We start from the raw sequence: 21256 nt of genomic DNA, 5'->3' as shown, positions 1-21256 counted from the left end.
CAGTGATGCTTCAACACAGATCATCTCATTTCATTTTCACCACCCTAAGAGGCTAATGTCAGAACCCCCATTTTATAGACCGGGAAACCGAGGTTAAAGAGGTTAAGTAACTAGCCCACTGCCATACAGCTTGTTAGTGACACAGCAGGGATTTGAACCCAGCCTGTCAAACTCTGTGTCCAGGTTTTTCCCAGCACACCTCACTGCCTCCAGTTGACACCTTCATTCTTCTGAAACATTTTGAGCTGGAGAACTGCACATTGGGGTTTGAATGCGGGGTTTGTTTGAAGCTGGATCTCAGGCCTGGGGAGAAAGGACCTCACATTTCTCTAACAGGCACGTGTCCTTGATGAATGGCCCATAACCTCCAAGGTGCATCCTTCAGAGGACCTTCTAAAGCCTTTGGTCCCTTAAGTCAGGCAGAATGGATGCCCTGGAGAGGTGTCCTTGGCCCTAGCTGCAGGCTAAGGCAGACTGGGAGAGTCTTGTGTTAACCAAGACTCTGGGTAACACTTACTAATACCCAGTATGGTGGAAATACTAATTGTTAGCAATGGTGGCCGGCAAGCTGCTGCAGATGGCCAGGGTAGTTGTTGCCACTGAAGCCCAGCTGTGCATAGCTTGCACAGACAGTAAGGGGGCACCTTCTTCTAATTTGCAGAAGGTGTCATATGGGCTGTCTATGGCCCTCATGACTAGTATAGCTTACAACACTAGAGCCTTGTTACTCACAGTGTGGCCCATGGACCAGCCTCAGCAGCATCACCTGGGAGCTCGTTGGAAAAGCAAAGCCTTATGCCCCACCCCAGATCTACTGGATCTGCATTTTGATGAGATCCAGGTGACTTGCGCACACTGATGTTTGAGAAGCCCTGCACTAGAATGTACCGCCACGTGGCCTGTGGCCTGTTAACTCCTTGATTTTCTTTTCCTGAGAGTAACCTGGTCTGGGTACTTTACATACAGAGCCTGTCTCAACACAGTCTATTTGCCATTTTTCAAGGTAAGTCTGAATACATTAATAGAGCAGGAAGAAGGGGCTTGATAGGCCCCAGGCTTAAACCAGTCATTCCCCTGGGAGACAGGACAGACCCAGTTACAAAACAGGAAAGGTGTCAACTGGAAGTAGAGCTTGTTCTGGGAAGATGTGGTACATTGTATGCATCCCGGACACTGGAAGGCATGAGGGTTCCGGCAGGAGGTTGGAACGGGGCAGCGGCTCTGGGAGCATGGGGACACAGAAAGCAAGCACTGGAATGCGGTCCACGGGCAGGGGCTCATCTGGAGAAGTGGGGCACCAGGCCAAGATTCTGGTCCTTAGGGACGGGTGGGAGCAAGGCAGGAACCACATCCTGAAGCAGGTTATTGGGCTTGGCTGACATGAGGAGTGAAGCAGGGCTGCATTATTCCAGCGGGGGACATGGAGAACCCTGGGACATAAGACCTAAGGCAAAGGTCCATGTTCTGAGCTGGCCCAGCACACGGCTACCTGGGAGCTGAGGCCCGGAGCTACTGACCTCTTGCTTCTTTGTTAGCTCTGACTGGCTGAGAGGGTTGGGTCCAGCGTCTGGACTGGGGTAGAGCCCCGCAGGAGGGACTGAGCAAGTGGGTCCAGCGGAGGACAGAGAGGCCAGGGGACAAGGAGCCAGGCAGGTGGACATTTCATAACTTCTCCTTGCCCTCCATCCTCCTATTAGTGGTGCATTGTCACCACTGCCCACAAAGGTAGGCTGGATGCCCCCCATCTCCCTAGCCCTTGAGTTTCTGTTCTTTCTTTTTTAATTGAAATATATTTTACATACAGCATTGTGTACATTTAAGGTGTACATGTTGATTTGATACATTTATATATTGTAATATGATTGCTGTTGTGGAGATAGCAGCTCTCTCACATCACATAATTATCATTTCTTCTTTGTGGTTGGAATAAATAAGATCTAGACTCTTAGCAGTTTGAGGATTGTAATATTAATACAGTGTTGCTGTCCATATTCACTGTACCGTGCATGAGATCTCCAGGACCTAGCTGTCTACTAGTTGCAAGTTTGTACCTTAAACCTCACCTCTCCTATTCCCCCACCCTCCTACCCCTGCTAACCACCATCTTACTCTGTTTTTACAACTTTGACTTTTTTAGATTCCACATATAAGTGACATCATACAGTATTTTTCTCTTTCTAATCTGGTATTTACTTTGCCTCCAGGGGCCCAGAGGACCACCAGGACACAAAGGAGAATTTGGCTTCCCCGGACGACCCGTAGGTGTTGGGGTTTCTCATATTGCATGTGAGGGAGGACACGCGGGCCAGGCTGGCCTGCGAGCAGTGGGTTTACTAAGGCCTCTCCCGTGGGTTTCAGGGTCGCCCAGGACTGAATGGCCTCAAAGGCGCCAAAGGAGATCGAGGGGTCATGATGCCGGTGAGTGCCACACCAGGGACCCAGCCCCATGCCACCCCAGGGACGCGGCCCCAGGGCCAGTGTCCAGAGGAGGGGCGGACAAGTGCCAGGTCCAGTGAGCAGGGCTCGTGGACAGAATGCTCAGGAACGTTATTCTTCTTCCTCTGCTGCCACTTCCAAAGATCCTCCAGCCCAACCCTGTCCTCCGGCTTGCTCTCAGGAGGTCCCTGCCACCAAATCCACCTTAATGGGGCATAAGCTTCCTCGTCCAGACCCCAGAGGGAGGGTGGGAGAACACGATCTGGGCTTTCTCAAGAAGTCTGGTTTCGAATCCCAGGTCTTTTGACTCGGGTAATATCCCGTCCTTCCTGGGTTACGCGGTCCTGGGGGTTTCGCGTGTTGCTGGGGTGCTTGGTGAGCGCTCTGGAGAGAGCGCGAAGGTCGATCAGCTGTGCAGGCAGGGCCAAACGAGATGACGGACACCGGAGCATCAGCAGGGTCCCACGTCTGCAATAAGGAAGCCAGCATTTATTGAGCACCTACTGTGTGCCAGATACTCTACAAAGTGCTTTTGAGGACAGGATCTCAGTCTTGATAGTAACTCTCCTAAGAGAAACTCAGTGGCGTTCTTGTTTTACACAGGAGGAAACTAGGGCCTGGACAAGTTAGTGACCCACTGAAGGTCCCCCATTTGCTGCATGCAAATGCAGCTCAAAGTGTGTTGCTGCTTCTGTTTGCACCCCATGGTCGCCGCTTTGTATGCCTAGAAATGCAGAAATGCAATCATATTGAATCACTGGGCACTGACTCACTCACCAAGCCTACCGGGGCTCCAGGTACAGCAGACACCGGTGCCTGCACTTGAGTGATCACGTGGAGCTTCTCGTGGGCCGGAGGCCTCTCACCTGTGGTCATAGCCTCCCCTTCCCTTCCCCTCCTGCAGCTTCTGCTGCAGGTCCAGCTTGGGCTCCAGGCTTGGCGGAGAAAACATTGCATGGTGTCAAGGCCAGGCTGACCTGGCTCTGAAAGTGACTCTGCCATCTAACAGGAGTTGGCGTTTATTGTTACATTTATGAGGGGCTCTCCCAGACACTGTATCCTGGGAAGGCCTCACTCCACCCGCCCCTCCATATGAGGGATGCGTCGATAGAGGTGGTGGGCTCAGTATCCTCTGAGCATTGCTCTTGGGGTCAGAATCTGGCTTCCAGTCTCCATTCCGCCATGAATTGCTGTGTGGCCTTGAGCAGGTCACTTCCCCTCTCTGGCCCTCATTATGTCCAATTGTAAACCAGCGATGATACTTGCTCTGCTGTTGTGAAGATGCAGCGAGGCCACGGATATAGGTGTGCTCTGGGAAGAGACTGGCCTACCCATGGGAAGAGTTAGTTGGCTTTAGAGGACTCTCCTTTCCTCATTGTGTCTCCAAACCCTGGGGAAGTGTCCTGCAGCTGCCTCTGAATTCATGACAACCCGAACTCAGGAATGGCCTTTCTTTCCTCCCTTTAGGGCCCACCTGGCCTACCTGGTCCTCCAGGCCTCCCAGGACCACCTGGAGCTGTGATTAACATCAAAGGAGTAAGTTGGCAGTGGGGAGGTGGGGGAGACCTGAAGGAGGAGCAGGGAACAGCCCCAGACCAGCCTAAGCTGGAGTCGGGTGTCCTGATTCCCTCCTCTCATTCTCACTTCCCACAGGCCGTCTTCCCAGTTCCAGTCCGGCCACACTGCAAAACGCCAGTAAGTAGCGTATAGTCGCTGCCTTTGGCATAGAACGCAACTCAGAGAAGATGAGTTTTTGTCTTGAGCCCCTTCTGCCTGTCAGTGTCCTCTTTGATGTCTTCTATCACCTGCATATAGACCCTTGAGTGACTCGAGGTTTCTAGATAATAGATTGTGGCACTGAAACGTACTGGGTCTTCTAAGGGCACACATGTGGACAGAGTGTGTCTTTTAATGCAGTCAAAAAGCAGTGTCTTTTGTTAGCTTCATGTTAGCATGTTAGCTTCATGGTTGGAGCAGTATAAGAAGGGGGGAAATAGACCCCTTAAAATACAGATGAGAATAAAAAGGCGATTCTAACCAGTGCTCTTTGCATTGGGAGCTTTGGGCTAAAATCTGTAACTGTCCTTTCTCAACTGTCATATTACTGCACAGCACACAACCCTGAGAGGAGGGACTTTCTCTCCCCCTTTGTAATGAGGAAACAAACTGTGACTCAGACAAGCTCACTGACTTGTCTAAGGTCACAGGACGGATGGAGCTGGGGCTATCATGCAGGTCCCCTGACCACCAGGCAGCAGGTACAGGCACCCCAAGGGGTCAGACACGTGCCTGGTCGCCCAGCTGGTCAGTGCAGTGTCCCCGGGGTGTCACCTATATTAAGTGTGGGGAAACCCAGGGAGGGTGGGCCTCTCCCCATGCACAGGCATTAGTCATGGAACTGTGCATAACTATTCTCTCATTCATTCACCAAATATTTATCAAGGACTTACCAAGTGTCAAGTACAAGTGAGGCCCTGGGACCACAGGGGTGAACTAGACAGGCGTGGCCTCTGTTCTCGGGAGCTTGCAAATTACAGTTTAGAAGATTCCTTGAAGCGGGTTCTTAATTGATGCCTGTTGGAGGTGGTGATGAGACTTGGATCAGAGGCTTTAAAATGACGCAGTTTGGCTGAGTGTTTGCCCAGACATCTGTCCATGTCTAAACTTTGAGACACCCAAGTCTGGAGCCCAGGGCCTGGGAACTCTGGCATGGAAGGCAGAGGATAGGACCCACCTGTGTAAGGTGACCAAGGGGCCTGCTGGCTCCCAGAACTACGTGAGGACAACAGCTACCCAGGTCACGTTTATATCAGTGGCCTGAAAGGAATCCTAAAACGTCAGGGCTGGAGAGACCCTCCTGAGAGATGGCGGCCTCCCAGCCATAGAGAAGGGGAGACCTCAGCCCAGAGAGGCAAGGTCCCTCCGTGAGTTAGTGCCCGAAGCCCCTCCCAGCAAACACGATATCAGGCTTCAAATGAACCGGCCACGGGACAGTACTTGAAAAACTCAAGAGCGTTGTAAAAATGCTACTGCAATTACCGTGACCTGTGCTAGGACCCTTTGCTGTGACCATGGCCTTTGGGGGTCATGACGTTCCTTAAAATAAGCCAAAGATGAACTCAGAGCATTTTGGGCTTTGATTTCATGTTGCCTGGCTGGACTCCACGCAGGCTGGGGCATGGATGTTTCTTGACCAGCTCTCAAAATGGACATTTGAAAAAGAAGTGCTTCCTCTCACATCCAGCATTTCACAAGCCCCTTCTCATTTCAGCCCTTTCTAATACCTTAACAATTCACCCTTAACAATCCACCCCTGGAGTGGAGCAACTTTATCAGCATAGCTGTAAGATATCAGCTGGGTACTGCTGCCTTTATCGTTAACTTAGAAATATTCTTCCTGGAAGATTCCTGTCCCCTCCCCTCATCTTCTCTTGGTGACCCCTGAGCATCTTGTGACCCTGCACCCAAAAGCATGGGAGGATCTGGTGTGAGAGGGATCATTTTGATTCTGCATATTAACTGGGAAAAAGGTGAAGGTGGACTATTAAAAGCAGGGTGGCAGGTGGCTCTGTTTTAATAGACAAAGAAATGCAGGAATCTGGGGATGAACTGTAAAGGAATATTATCTTGAATAGCTTGGACCCCCAATCTAATGATAACTCCCCTTTATTAATTATCACCACCATCAACTCCTGTTCAGTGTACTCATCTTTGATTACACATGGCAGCAAAGCTAATGGCTGGCCCAGCTTCATGGTTTGAGTACATCACTTGCCCGAGTGCTTGACCTCTCACATGAATCCATCCTGATAGATCAGAAGGGAGGGCAAGAACACTCACAGTTGACCAGACCAAAATTGCCATGACTTTTTGTCTTAAAGCTTTGGGCTTTCCCTCTGCAGAGTTGTTCGGCCAGTAGGTCTCAGCCCAGCTCAGCTACATGATGCCCTCCCTGCCCCCACCCCCCGACCCTGCCCCAGTTGAAGGCCTGGGATGCCTTGCATTGAGGGATGCCGGGAAACTCAGGGCCTTTGGGGGTTACAACACCCAAGGAAGGCCTGACTCCATGACCTCACCCCTCACCCCCAGGACAGGGGACTGTGGCTCCCTGTGCATGCAAACACCAGAACAGGGTTGCAGTGTATGACCTTGGCTTTCTCTCTCTCTCTAGGTTGGTACCACGTATCCTGGAAATTCAGAACTCATCACTTTTCATGGTACACACTCCTGTCTTCACCTTGTTTCTCTGGGACATTTCCTGGCCCTCCTATCTCTGCAGAGGTGGTTTCCAATTGCCCAGTGCTGGGCGTAGACTTGGTGGTCAGGAAGACCTGTCTGGGTGTCATGGGAAGGGTGATAGCTGGACAAAAGCTGTGGGACTGGGCACCTCTGTTTGCTTGTGTCACCCATCTGCCTATTCTGTGCATCTTGGCTGTGCCTCCTAGCTAGCAGGCTGCACTCCATTTTTCCATTCATGTGTTAGTTTGTTCATAACACATCCACTGATAGCTTCTCCTTGCCTGGTGCTATCCTATGCACTGGGCTGAGACAGAGGGATCCCATGCTCCTGCTGTCGCCCAGGCCCTTAGACTCTGCTGGGTGAAACTATTCAAAAAGTCATTACAATGCAAGATGCCAAGAGCTAATGCAGGGGAGGCCATGGGAGCTCAGAAGGCCTTTGCTTCAGAGTGTTCCTGGACCAGCAGCGTCAGCACCTCCTGGAAGCTTGTTAGAAATGCAGAATCTCAGGCCTCATCGCAGACCTGCTAGATCAGGAGGTGCATTTGCACAATCTCCCTCTGATATGTATACACAGTGCAGTGTGAGACACACTGCCTCTTAGTGATTAGTAAACATCAGCATGTTCTTGGCCTGTAGGAGCTTATCTACCACACATTAGAGGGGAGATAGGCCAGGAGGTGGGAGCCTGCAGGCAAGCAGTGACTCTGGTTCCCTGTCCCCACACACACTGTCACACCATGTGTGCCCCTTTTGATTGAGAAGTCTGAACGCTTGCAGTTTAAACACGGAAAGGCCTTTTTTTTTTTTTTTCCCCCACTACTGACCTCTGGCTCGGCTCTGTCACTCCTGGCCTGCTTGGGTGGTGGTGTCCCTGCTGGTATCTGGCTTCATGGGTTTTTGATCACTTTTGGTTACAAAGTCCAGGCTGTTCTCAAACTGCTTGTTCAGACCCAATTCAAGGCTCTCCCTTCCCCTGGTGCAAGGTGGACCTTGGGGAGGAGGGGGTGGAGCTGGATTTGCTTTCCTGGATCCCTAGTGTGTAGGCACACACTGGTCAGTTGATCTCTCTCGGGAACCAGGAACTCAAAGATCTAGTGTCCACCCACCCATCTAGGTGGGGAAATGGGACTGCTTCCCTTCCCAAACTCTGTACTCCCAGGAGGCTTTCTCTGAGCCCCTCTCCCAGATAAGGAGTTGGGGGAGGAGGGAAGGCTGTAAGGCCGGTTCTGCAGAAGCAGTGCTTCTCACAAGTCCTGTGGGGAGTGGCGTACCGCACTGTTGGCACTCTTCCAACTTTGCGAGTGGAATACTTAGCGCCGTTAGCTGTCCTCTGCGGCACTCCCGGAGAGTCCTACCTTCCCCTTACACCACCGTGCTGCCCAGGCTTAGGTGAGATGGGACCAGGAGCTTGACTTGGTGTTGAGTCTCAGGCCACGTGCATGAAGCCGTCCAAGGGAGTTAATTGTAGCCTCTGCTGGGCTCCCATAATGCACTGCTGGCACCTTGAGGATGGTTACTTATTCCATCCTGCCTCGTGCTACCCTCACTGTGTCTGTCTCCTTGAGAGCTTTCCGAGGTCAGGAATTGTGTCTGCTGCATCTACCTCTGCCTCTCCATCCTATAGCAAAGGATTTTATACCCTCAATAGGCCTTTGTTGTTGAGTAGACTTAGCTCAAGGGGCTCAGTTTCAAAACTTGTCTCAAAAATGTTTTATATAGAATGAAGGTGATTTTCCACTATCTTTTTTTTTTTTTTTTTAACGTGTGTGTATTTGGTGGCAGGTGTTAAAGGAGAGAAAGGATCCTGGGGTCTTCCTGGCTCAAAAGGAGAAAAAGGCGACCAGGGGGCCCAGGGACCACCAGGTATCCCAACTCTTGTTCTGGATCTTGCCCTTGATTTTTGTTTCTGAGAAATCTAATTGAGCCAGTAAGTAAGGCTAGTTACATTAGCACCCTGTCCACAAGCTCCGTGGAATTCCTGAGAGACCGTCATGGGCGACACGTGTACAAGATAGAACATTGTCAAGAGAGACCAGAAGTTCTGATCCTTCCAGCTTCATCTGCAGAACGAGGCCTGGAGAGGACCAGGGACAAGCCTAGGATGCCACAGGGTCACGGGATCTGGACTAGTGCTTGTTTCCTAGCCCAGTGCCCCCTCTGTCAGCTAAACCAATGTGGGGTCACTTCTGCTAGGAACTCATCATGGTTGCCAACTTGGAGGCTTTGGTATTTGAATTTCTGAGTTTGAGTGTGGATTTTTAAAAAGTGTTTCTTTTTCAGGCCCTCCTGTGGATCCAACTTACCTGAGACATTTTCTGAACAGCTTGAAGGTGAGCATTTCTCAACATCTGGCCTGTGTTTCCAAGTTCTCAGGCTTATGTCAGAGACTGGTTCATCTGACTCTTACTGGATGTTCTCTGCTTCCAGGGGGAGAACAGAGACAGGGGGATCAAAGGAGAAAAAGGAGACTCTGACAGCGGCTTCTCTGAGTCAGGGCCCCCGGGCCTGCCGGGAAGTCCAGGCCTGGCGGTGAGTAGCAACCCCTCCACACCCCTTCCTCGGGGAGTCACGGCGCTCCCTGAAGCCCCCCAGTGTGACGAGGCAGCTGGGAGCAAGGGCCAGTCACAGCACCACAGGCTGCAGGCAGGCCTTGGGCATCGGCCTCTCTCCCCCATACTTGCTAACGGGTGGGGAGCCTGGCAGAGGCCACAGAGGAAAGGGAGCTAGCCAAGGCCACATGCACGCAGGTAGCTTCCAGGTAACCCACCACCGTGCCTTATTCACATCAGCGGTGGAAAACTCACTCAGCACAAAGAGTTGTTAATGGTAAACACATCAGATAACAGAGGCAGAAGGGAAGGTGAAGGAGATGTTTTTCGAGGGCTATTTGATTCTTCTGAAATTTCATCAAAGGAGGAGCCCGTAGATGGGCTTGGTCTTCTTAGCATGAGAAGTTTCTCCAGGTCACAAAAGAGAAGTTCAAATTATGCCTCCACTGAGATTATGACCAGATCATTGACCCTCAGAGACCAGGAGCAAATTCTGGCCCTGGAACTCGCCATGAGCATAGACCGAGCAAAGCCAGGAGACCAGGGCTCTCCTTCCAGCTCTGCTGCTGATTTGCTTTGGGACCTCGGGCAAGCCCTGCCCCTCTCTAGGCCTCTGTTTCTCCATCTGTGAAATGCCGAGGCTGGACTAGATGAGCTCCAGGGGCCCTTCTGAGTCCAGGGCTCCCTAGGCTTCTCTGCTGTCTTTCAGCATAACGACTGGGCCACCACTCTTCAGGTCTCCCACCTCCTGGCTTGCGCCAGGATTGAGGATGACGATAACAATAGAGGGTGTCTACTGACTTCTTATCAATGTCCTGACAAAAAGAACAGACGGGACTTCTAGTGACTAATGGTGCTTTCTCTCTTCTGTTACTGTGCACTTGACAGGGCCAGAAAGGGGAGACCATCGTCGGGCCCCAGGGACCCCCAGGTGCTCCTGGCATGCCTGGGCCACCTGGCTTTGGGAGACCTGGTTCCCCTGGGCCACCGGGACCCCCGGGGCCACCAGGACCTCCGGCTATCCTAGGAGCAGGTCAGTACTGTGAGTGGTGCCCAGCGTCACCACATCTGGGTGGCATGTCAGAGCCACACTGTCCGACAGAGGGCTGTTTCCTGGATGGAGCCTTCTTTCTTTTCTTTTTTTTTTTTAAACTGAGATATAATTTGCGTGCCATAAAATTCACCCATTTAAAGTGCACAATTTAATGGTTTTTAATATATTCACAAGGTTGGGCAGCCATCACCTCGCTCTAATTCCAGACCATTATCATCACCTTAAATAGGAACCCTGTACCAATTAGCACAGTCACTCCTCTTTTTCCTGATCTTTCCCTGATCTTGGAAACCATGAATCTACTTTCTGTCTCTATGGATTTGCCTATTCTGGACATTTCATATCAATGGAATCACAAAATATGTGACCTTTTGTGACTGGCTTCTTTCCCTTAGCATAATGTTTTCAAAGTTCCCCCATGTTGTAGCATGTATCAGTACTTCATTCCTTCTTATGGCTGAATAATATTCCATTGTATGGATATACCACATTTTGTTTATTCATCAGCTGATGAACATTTGAGTTGTTCCCACTTTTTGGCTACTATGAATAGTGCTGCTGTGAACATTTGTGTACAAGTTTTTGTGTGAACATATGTTTTCAGTTCTCTGGGGTATAATGTCTAGGAGTGGAATCGCTGAGTCATATACATGGTTGCTCTACTTTTGGAGGAACCGCCAGACTGTTTTCCAAAGTGACTCAAGCAGTGCATTCCCACTAGCAGTGTACAAAGGTTTCAATTTCCCCTCATTGTCAACAACATTTGTTATTATCATATCTTTTTTTTTTAATTAATCATTAATCATTTTACATCCTTACTATTTTTTTCTTTTTTTAGACAGTTCTTTTTATTTTATTTATTTATTTGGCTGTGTTGGGTCTTCGTTTCTGTGCGAGGGCTTTCTCTAGTTGCGGCAAGTGGGGGCCACTCTTCATCGCGGTGCGCGGGCCTCTCACTGTCGCGGCCTCTCTTGTTGCGGAGCACAGGCTCCAGACGCGCAGGCTCAGTAGTTGTGGCTCATGGGCTCAGTTGCTCTGCAGCATGTGGGATCTTCCCAGACCAGGGCTCGAACCCGTGTCCCCTGCATTGGCAGGCAGACTCTCAACCACTGCACCACCAGGGAAGCCCTATCATATCTTTTTTATTCTAGTCATCATTCATTCATGTGAAGTGATATCTCATTGTGGTTTTGGTTTGCATTTCCCTAAAGACTAATAATGATGAACATCTTTTCATGTGTGGGTGGAAACTTCCTGGCTGCTTTGTCAATGCCTGGGCCTTAAGGGACTTGAGGACCAGCACTGATTCTAACCTTCTATGTAAAAATTTCTTTACCCCTTGGTACCTTACTTCCTCAAATGAAAAATAGGTGAAATAGAAGAAAATCTCCATTTATCAAGTACTTACCAAGTGCCAGGCACTCTGCTGGTCACTCTACTACATTATCTTACTGGATTCTCAGAAAGCCTTTCAAGGAAAGTATTAGCATCCCCAATTTACAGAGGAGGAAAGTGAGACCCAGAGATGTTTAGGAACCTTTCCAAGGTCACACAGCTAATGGATGGATGGGATTAGGACCCAGATCAGAGTAGCCCCGAAGCCTGTGTTCTCTCCACTGTGCCCATGGTGGAAAATAACAGCAGCAGCGATAATAGCATGAATGCATCATTTTTGTTGTTTGGGTTGGCATGAGCCAGGTGTGGTGGAAGCACACCTGGGAGGAGACCTACAATGTCTGGGGCATCCGGGAGAACTTTACACAGGAGGTGACTTTGGGGCAAGTGACAGAAATGGAACTCAAACTAGCTCAAGTGCATAGGGAAACTTATTGGATGTGCAGGAGGGTGTGAACAATCAATTTGTAAGAGGGGCAGGCATGCAGTGAGACTTCAGGTGCAGCCGGAACCAGGGATTCAGTCCCTGCGAGGATTCTCTGGCCATCTCTTGCTCAGCTGCTCTCCGACTGCAGCATCACGCTTCTTCGCCATAGACCATATCCTCTGCACGGCGAGAAATACCGACAACCTACAGCTTCCACCGTCATCTAGAAATCTTGGCCTTGTTTCTCAGTTTTAGTTTGAAAAGCCCTGGGGTGGGGATGTTCTGGGGAAGGACTCTGACTGACCTGTCTTGGGCCAGATGCCCAACCTTGGACCAGTCATCTGTGGCCAGGAGGTGCGATCACATGAGACCATGACAGCTCCTTCTGGACCTGAATGGTCATAGAGGTGAAGGGGAAGATCTCAGGAGCAAGTGAGGATGCTGGTCCTGTAAAGAGAGAAGGTGCTGGGTGGATAAAACCATAGGTGCCCATACAACCTTGAGGGATACATAGGAATTGCAAGAGGTGGAGGGGCATTGCAGGGTGAGTACGGGATTCAGAGACTCTGTTGTCCATAGTAGCCCTAAACTAGGGGGCCCTAGGACTCCTTGCTCCATTGAAAAGGATTACCCTTCACATAATATATAGCAATTCACAGTTTACAAAACACTCCCATATCCATTATCCCATTTCATCTTAACAGCAACCCCAGGAGGGAGATGAAATGCATAAGATTATAAAACTCATTTTATGGATGAAGGCACCAAAGCTCAGAGAGGTTAAGAGTCTGACTCAAGGTCACAAATCCTAGGAAGAGGCATGGCTGGGGTCCAAATCCAAGTCCTCAGACCTTGTCTCCACTAGACATTCACCACCTGTGTATGAATTTTCAGGTCCTGTGTCAGACTGCAGGCTTATTTGCAGTGACCTCAAAAATCTCATACAGTAATTTTACTGGGACTTGTACAAACATCCTTAACTCTGCCAAGAGTTTTGCAGATTCTTGGGGGAACTGGAGATTAGAGAGGTAGAAGGAGAGCAGCGGAATTGCTATAATAACGTTTCTTTATGTTTGCCTAAAGTAAGGACTCTTCATTTGGGAACCATAAACTCCTAGAAAATTCAAAGATGTGCCTCAGGGAGCTATCATCCCACTAACATTCTAAGTAGAAGTGTGTGTGTGTGTGTGCGCGTGTGCGTGCACTTGCAGATATGCATATATGCATTTTTCTAGGGGAGAGGGCAATAGCCTTGATTTGATTTTTAAGGGCATTTCATTTTGACTCTTCAAAAGGTAAGAATCTCTGGTTGGATGCTGTACAATTTGCAAAGCATATTCCTAGTTTGTGTTCTTCTCAGTTCTCAACACAGGCTAGTGAAGAAATATCTGTTTACATTTCACCGATGAAGAAGCTGGGGTTCAGAGAGCTTGTTTCCCCAAGATCACACAGCTGAGAGCTGACAAATCAGGAACTTGAGTCTCCTGGCTGGACGGCCAGGGCCCCTGTCACTGCCCTACCCTGCCCCCCTGTAGCCTAGCACCTTCTCTTCTTCTTTCTGAGCCTGCTTCCTCTGTTCAGTAATTACCTGTTTGTCTCTTGGGAGAAATAAGTTGTATGCGTCAGAGCATTTTTGGATGCAAGTGACAGAAAATTCAACTCAGACTGACTTATACAAACAATTGAAACAACAGGAATTTATTCACTTATAAAACTGGAAAGTCTTAGGCATGACTTCATCCAGGGCTACAGTCGAGAATCTCAGTTCTCCCCCAAACCAGTCAATGTGGCTGAGTCATATGCTGGGCACAGAGTTCCTAAGATTCGGTTACGAGGTGCAATACTTTGAAGCACTGTGAGTGGGGTGGTGAATGCTCCCCTCAGTGACCAGCTGAACCTCGGAGGCATTTTGCAGAGAGTATGCTTTTTTGTAACTTCTCTTTTCTGCTTTGTCTTAGCTGTGGCCATTCCAGGCCCACCCGGCCCTCCAGGACAGCCAGGGCTTCCCGGATCCAGGAACCTGGTCAGTATTATCATCAGTGTCTTCATCCTGCTTTGGATGGGTTTCCTTAGAACTTTGGCTGCAGTGTTTAGGGACTGGCACACCTTCTCTGTTGGAGTTAGGCCTCCATGACAATAGAAATGGTATAATTTCACAAACAGGGTATTTATTATCTCTTTGGATGACTTATTAAGTAAAAAGATACAGACTACAAAATCATTTATGATTTAAGTTCCACCTTTCCAATCCTTAATTGACTAAACTGTAACAAGAGCCAATCATATTACATCAAAAAACACAGGCACAAGACTAAACAACATCACAGGAGTCCCTGTGCTGGTTACATTTCCCCTGGGTAATGCAGCCTTCTCCACTCTACCAAAGGATGTCTCTTGTACCTTGTTACCCTGCAGATCACTGGAGCAGGATATGGCACACAGAGACTATTGTGATGCACAGAAAGAGGGACAAATACCTCATTAGGATGTCAGGAGTCCTAGGAATGCTCTTTGGTCTTTGATAGATTTTATTTGGAAATTTGGGCTGCCAGATGAAGAACTGTCCAACAGTAGATGGAATTTCGATATTTGGTACCTTTGGGGGATGCCTAAGTCATTTTAATCACAAAGTCATCTTCAAAGCTAGGTGAAAATTAAGTTTTTATAATCTTTCTCAGTTGAAAAGAAAAATAACAGCTTCCTTGGTTGATAGTTCTTTGAGGCTTGATACGTCTCAATAGATTTTTCCAGCTTTTATGCCTGTGCCTGGATAGGCCAAGATGGCTGTCTGATCTTTGGCAATTTTCTAGACAGAGAAATTACAGACCCCCATTTTCTGCTGTGTATTTAATACTGGAACTACCCAGCCAGGCAAAAAAGATTCAAGACGTAGGTAGAGTAACTCACTTGCTTACATTTCTTTCTCCAAATGAAAAGAAATTTGAAACCCTGTAAGGAGCAGCATGAACTAACAAAACACGTGTAACAATGTTGGTGCCATTGTGCAGCTCACACAAATGGAAGTGGCAAAACTTACCAATGATTTTGCCAATACCAACATCCAACAGAGCCAACTCTGTTAACAGTTTTTAAATGTCTTTGAACTCTCAGGATACTATCTTCTTTGTTTTAATTTGTTTATTGTAATTGAGATTCGTGTTTCAAGGTAATGCGTGTTTTTGTTTTATCGGAAAGAAAGTCCTTTGGCTATTAATGAAGTTATATATCTCTCTATGGCACAATAAGCCTTTTCACTGACTGTGAGGGGATGGCTCATATTTGACTTTACGCAGAGGCCAGCTTTTCAAATTGTGCCATCGCTGTGACGATAACCGCGATGTTTGGAATTTAAAATTATCTGACAGGTTACAGCATTTAGCAGCATGGCTGACATGTTGCAGAAAGCCCATTTGGTCATAGAAGGGACATTCATCTACCTGAGGGACAGCACCGAGTTTTTCATTCGTGTCAGAGATGGTTGGAAAAAATTGCAGGTAATTCTTTAACAAACTGCCTCCAAGTACCCTCTAAAAATAACAATCTACTCCTGTAAATGCCATTTTTCTGATTTGAAAATAGGCGAACGGTTTCTAGTGGATGTTTCATTTTCAACGTACTCTTTTCCTTAAAGCTGGGAGAACTGATCCCCATTCCGGATGACAGCCCACCACCCCCTGCGCTTTCCAGCAATGTGAGTCGTTTCCCTGCCTTACCTCTAGCTCCTTCATTCATCAGCACTTGCTGAATCCCCTTGGCATCCAGTATCAAGCTCTCCAGACTCTGGACAGCCAGCTCTGCATGGTTCACTATCTGGCAGAAGCCCAAAAATTACCAAGTGCCAACAGAACGTTCTCACAACAGCTGGAGGGAGAGCTGGACCCAGACTCTGGAGACAGGCCATTCCCATGTCGTAGCTGAATCCTCTTGGGCAAGGGACTTCCCTTCTCTTGGCCTCAGTTTACTGATCTGTGAAAACACGGTTGGCATAAGCAATCTAGAAGAGCCCTTTAATATTTGACACTGAGACTTGCTTGCCTGATATGAACAACAGCAGCTTGCGTTGTCCACTATTTTAACCTTACGGCTACCCTTTGAAGCAGGTGATAGCATTCCCACTTTGCGGGTGAGGAAGCTGAGGCTCTGAAGAGGTGCCTTGCTCTATTAAGTGAATGAGTTGGTTGTAAAACATGGACTTCTTCCTTGATTCAGCGCTCTTTCTAAACGTCTTGAGAATATCCACTCCCTTTCCGAGGATAATTTTTCGTTCATGTGTGAATCTCTTCACAGTTAAGAGTGGTCCAAAGACCATGACAAACTGTTTGAAGCAGCTTTTCAAGAAACACTGCACTTGTACCTTAATGTACGGTAAAGAACAGATTGAATGCATATTCAGGACTGGTTTTTTTTTTTCCTTTTTTACCTGACAGTCTCATCAGCTTCAGCTTCCACTGATGTCTGTTTCAAGTGTTAATTATGACAGCCCTGCAGTAAGTACAATTCATGCATTTACTGTACAGATGCCGAAAGTGTGTCTGTCATGTGCCAGGCCCCATGCTTGGCACACAGTTCCTACCCTCAAGATGCGTATAGACTAGCCAGAGAGGCAAATAAAAAATAAGTAATTCCAATACTGTGTGAGAAGTCGTTTGGGCGAGGCAAACGCAGGGTACTGGGAGTGTTAGGAAGGTCAAAGAAGTCTGCCTTCTTTGGAGGAGGTGACCTTTAAATCACGACCTGAAGGACAGTTGAGAACAGGGGAGAGCCAGGTAAGGGGAGGGGAATGGGAGTTCCAGGCAGAGGGAGGCAAGGGCAAGCACTGTACATTTCTCTAATTCCAAGTATTTCAGTCTTGCTGAAGGAGTAGAGTTCAAGGCAGGGAAGGGAAAAGTATAGTCTGCATAGGGCAAGGTCAGTCATCAAGGACCTGAAAGCCAAGCCAAGGGCTTTGGCCTTTTCCACTGGGCAGTGGGGGAACAATGAAGGATTTTAAGGAAGACAAGGGTAAATAAGATTGGCATCAGAGAAATTACCTTGCTTATAATGTACAAATGGATTAGAGGGCACAGGACCGGGGACCCAAAGACAGTTAAGTAGTTACCGTATTATCTGAACTAGGATCACAGCAGTGAACATGTAGAAAAGTGGGCAGATGGGAGAGAAATTAAGGAGGCAGGAGGGACAATTTGGTCATTGGTTGGGTATGGGGCAGTGAGGATGAGGGTGATCAGGAGTGATGCCAGGTTTCTGCTTGGGTAACTGAGCGGTGATAGATTTTTTTTTCCAGGGATCATTTTGTTGCTTAGACCTGAAACTCTCACTCCATTTCTTCACTAGCTTAAATGAAGATTTTATTCAGGTAACTGCAGGAACCTTATGGAACTCAATTGCAGGAAGTACAACAGGGCCTGTGGACTCTTGTTCCTGCTATTAGTATCTCTACAGACCAGCCTCTGCAAAGGTCTTTCCTCCTGCTTCCCCTCCACCCCCACCCCAGCACACAGACATAGGTTACATCTGCAAAGCTTGCGCACAGCCTTGGGTTGCCGTGGCACTGATCCTGGCCTCAACTCTATGTGATCTTACAGCTGCAGAGCTCAATACTAACTCAATTCAGAGTCTTGGGAGAGGTAGTCTACATGGATCAGTTGCCTACTCCCAGTCAAATCAAGAGTAGCCAAGGGACTTCCCTGGTGGCGCAGTGGTAAGAATCCGCCTGCCAATGCAGGAGACACGGGTTCGAGCCCTGGTCTGGGAAGATCCCACATGCCGCGGAGCAACTAAGCCCGTGCGTCACAACTACTGAGCCTGCGCTCTAGAGCCTGCGTGCCACAACTACTGAGCCCGTGTGCTGCAACTACTGAAGCCACATGCCTAGAGCCCGTGCTCTGCAACAAGAGGAGCCACCACAATGAGAAGCCCGCACACCACAACAAAGAGTAGCCCCTGCTCGCCACAACTAGAGAAAGCCCTCGCGTAGCAGCAGAGACCCAACGCAGCCAAAAATAAATAAATAAATTTATTAAAACAAAAAAAGAGTAGCCAAGAGAGGAATGGAGATGCAGATGTGGAGAGTGGATGTGTAGACACGAGGGGTGGAGGGGATGAATTGGGAGATTGGGATTGATGTATGTGCACTGCCATGTGTAAAATAGATGGCTGGCGGGAGCCTGCTGTGTAGTGAGGGGAGCTCGGCTCAGTGCTCTGTGGTGACCTAGATAGGTGGGATGGGAGGCGGGTGGGAGTGGGGTCCAGGAGGGAGGGGATATGTGTATACATGGCTGGTTCATTTCGTTGTGCAGCAGAGGCTAGCACAGCACTGTGGAGCAACTGTACCCCAATTTTTTTTAAATGTAAAAACAATAAAAAAGAGCAGCCAAGAGAATGAAATTGAATGGCCTGAGGCCACTCTTTTTAGCAAGTATTGTGGGGACACTTTCAAAGAAGAAGGCATGGACTTGGCGGACACCAGAAACACGTTTCCTTTAGTGCTGCCATTCACCGAGCAGGAACTAACGTAGGGCATGGTGAGTCTGCGGTACCTGTAGGATATCTGAGTGGAGACCAGCAGGAGGAAGCAGGATCAGAAGGTCTGCAACCCTGCAGTGGGTCTGGTCTGGAGATACAGACCTGGGAGTTTTCAGCAGAGCTATGGAAATTGTCTTGGTGATGGTAGGATTCCCAAAAGAGAATCTATATGGTGAGAAGAGATTGGATTGTGACGAGCAAAAACAAAAAGGAACTGATGGAAGACATATGAGAAGGAAACTGAGAAGCCATCGCCAGAGAGGAAGAAAGAATGCCAAACAAGATAGAAGCCAACAGTGTCAAATGCTGCCAAGAGGCCCATTGAAAGAACTAAAAGGTGTTGTTCAAATTGAGAAACTAGAGAAAAGCATTTCTGTAGCATGGAGGGACGCCAACAAGATTCTAGTTGGTTGCAGAGTAGATGGGAGGTGAGGAAATAGAGAAGCAAGTATAGGTAACCCTTCAAAAAGCTTAGTTATGAGGGGAGACATTAGGGCAGTAGCTACAAAATTTTTTAATAAATTCTAAGGTAATACATACTAATTGTAGAAAATTTGGACAATGAATAAAAAGAATGGGAAAGGGGACTTTCCTGGTGGTGCAGTGGTTAAGAATCCACCTAATGCAGGGGACCCGGGTTGGATCCCTGGTCCAGGAAGATCCCACGTGTCGCGGAGCAACTAAGCCCACGTGCTGCAACTACAGAGCCCATGTGCTGCAACTACTGAAGCCTATGCACCTAGAGCCCACGCTCCACAACAAGAGAAGCCACTACAACGAGAAGCCCACACACCGCAATGAAAAGCAGCCCCCGCTCGCCGCAACTAGAGAAAGCCCGCCTGCAGCAACGAAGACCCAACGTAGCCAAAAAAAAAAAAAGAGAATGGGAAAGAAAATAGTAAATCACTTATAATTTTACACAACTACAACCATCTTCAAAAAGCCATTTTAACGTTTGATTGTGGAAATGTCACTGTCTTCATAAAAATTATATCTATTCATGATAGAAATGTTCCAGCGGTTAAAGGTATAGAAACATGAGAACATAAAAGCCCCCAATCTCACCATTCAGAAGCAGCCATCGTTGCAGACATTTCTCTGTGCATCTCCTTAAAGAAGGAGAGGTGGAGGTGGTGGGGTTGGAGGTGTGGCAGGGAGACCTGCACTCACCGCTGCCCCTTTCCTAGGTGTCCCCTGGTATCAGGAAAGCACAGTCCATCAGGGCCTCTTGCGACCACCCCTGGGTGTAGCCCCAAGAAATACAGCAGCAGAAAGGTGATGAGACCATAAGGCCTCTTCCTTCGGGTGCCACGGTCTTCAGACACATAAGAGGGAGGAAGATGGGTTTAAGATATTTAACAATATTTTCCTTTTCTGGCGACTTGGGCCCGGGTCCTGCACCAGCTCTATGCTAATGAGATAAAAGTTATTCCTGACATGAGATTGAGGAGGGAGATGACTACTCCTTGATTATGGAGTATAATTCAGAGGGTACAGCAGAAAGGGCTGGGAGAGAGGGCAGCAAAAGAAGGCTGGGTTTGGGGAGAGAAAGAGTGGGAGAAAGCAGATTATGGAATGGCTTTTATTTGGGCTACTTACCAAGGTGGCAGGTCAGTATGTATGACCTGTATGACCCCTAGTTTCCAAAAGGGTCTATCCCAGAAGTCTTAGTAATAAATGTCATGACCTTCTCGTTTCAATGCCTTTTCCCTCTGGTCCCTCATGATCAGCCCCAGGCCTACTCAGGAGGTAGAAGAAAGGGCAGGAGGCAGATAGCTTGATGTAGCTCTGAGATCTAGGACCAAAGCCAGCTTAAAAACCTCCTAGAAACTCAATGAGGGGCAGACCCACAGATGGCCTGCCTGCAGGCTGGATTCAGATCTCTGAAATGCTTTATTTTGTTTTGTTTTTCTCATATATGGAAGAAATTTCTACTGTTTAGAGCTGTTCAGATTGCTGACACAGGCTGCTTTGGGAGACCTGAGCTCTCCCTCCCTGGAGATGGTCCAGCAAGGGCTAGAATTCCAATGTCAGGTAGAGGTTGAGTAAGGTGACCTCTAGCGTGCCTTCCATTGCAGCAAGTGTGGGATCTTATTAGGAACATGTGATGGCTAGGGGGGTTGGAGTTTGCTTGAATTCTTCAGCTGCACTGTCTTTTCTCTCACTTTTTTCAGCTACACTTGGTCGCTCTGAACACGCCATTTTCTGGGGACATTCGAGCTGATTTTCAGTGCTTCCAGCAGGCCAGGGCAGCAGGACTGTTGTCCACCTACGAAGCATTCTTATCCTCTCACTTGCAAGATCTCTCTACAGTTGTGAGGAAAGAAGAGAGATATAGCCTTCCAATAGTGAACCTTAAGGTAAAAATAAATATCGTTCCCACTGCCTCCTGGATGGACTGGTCTCCACAGGGACTAGAGGCAGTTGCCACTCCTGACATCATCAGAAGTATGCCGTTTCAAGGCCCTGATTAGCTGCGTGACTTTGGGTGGTTACTTTCCCTCTCTGGACCTCAGTTGCCTTATATTTACAATGGCCCTTCCTGTTTGGAGGGTTTATGACCCTTGGAGCAGACAGGAGGGATAGTAATGACCTCTTTCATTTATATAGCTTTTGTGTTTGTTTACA

General features: G+C 48.3%; 1 protein-coding gene across 7 annotated transcripts in view; it reads left to right on the top strand.

Moving 5' to 3' along the window:
- The window catches only part of COL15A1 (collagen type XV alpha 1 chain), a 98794-nt gene that overhangs the window by 74389 nt on the left and 3149 nt on the right, over positions 1-21256 (top strand). For all 7 annotated transcript variants that reach the window (XM_082468553.1, XM_082468558.1, XM_082468555.1 and 4 more), the window contains 14 exons: positions 2205-2258; positions 2359-2418; positions 3904-3972; positions 4090-4131; positions 6608-6653; positions 8461-8541; positions 8959-9008; positions 9106-9207; positions 10116-10260; positions 14062-14126; positions 15469-15597; positions 15735-15794; positions 16531-16590; positions 20803-20988. In XM_082468553.1, coding sequence (XP_082324679.1) covers positions 2205-2258; positions 2359-2418; positions 3904-3972; positions 4090-4131; positions 6608-6653; positions 8461-8541; positions 8959-9008; positions 9106-9207; positions 10116-10260; positions 14062-14126; positions 15469-15597; positions 15735-15794; positions 16531-16590; positions 20803-20988 — 1149 coding nt within the window. The remainder of the gene's footprint in view (positions 1-2204; positions 2259-2358; positions 2419-3903; positions 3973-4089; positions 4132-6607; positions 6654-8460; positions 8542-8958; positions 9009-9105; positions 9208-10115; positions 10261-14061; positions 14127-15468; positions 15598-15734; positions 15795-16530; positions 16591-20802; positions 20989-21256) is intronic.

This window comes from Balaenoptera physalus, assembly GCF_965194825.1.
Source record: "Balaenoptera physalus genome assembly, chromosome: 7".
Lineage (NCBI taxonomy): Eukaryota > Metazoa > Chordata > Mammalia > Artiodactyla > Balaenopteridae > Balaenoptera > Balaenoptera physalus.
The sequence above is the reverse complement of the archived record's forward strand: the minus strand, read 5'-3'. Positions and strand labels throughout refer to the sequence as shown.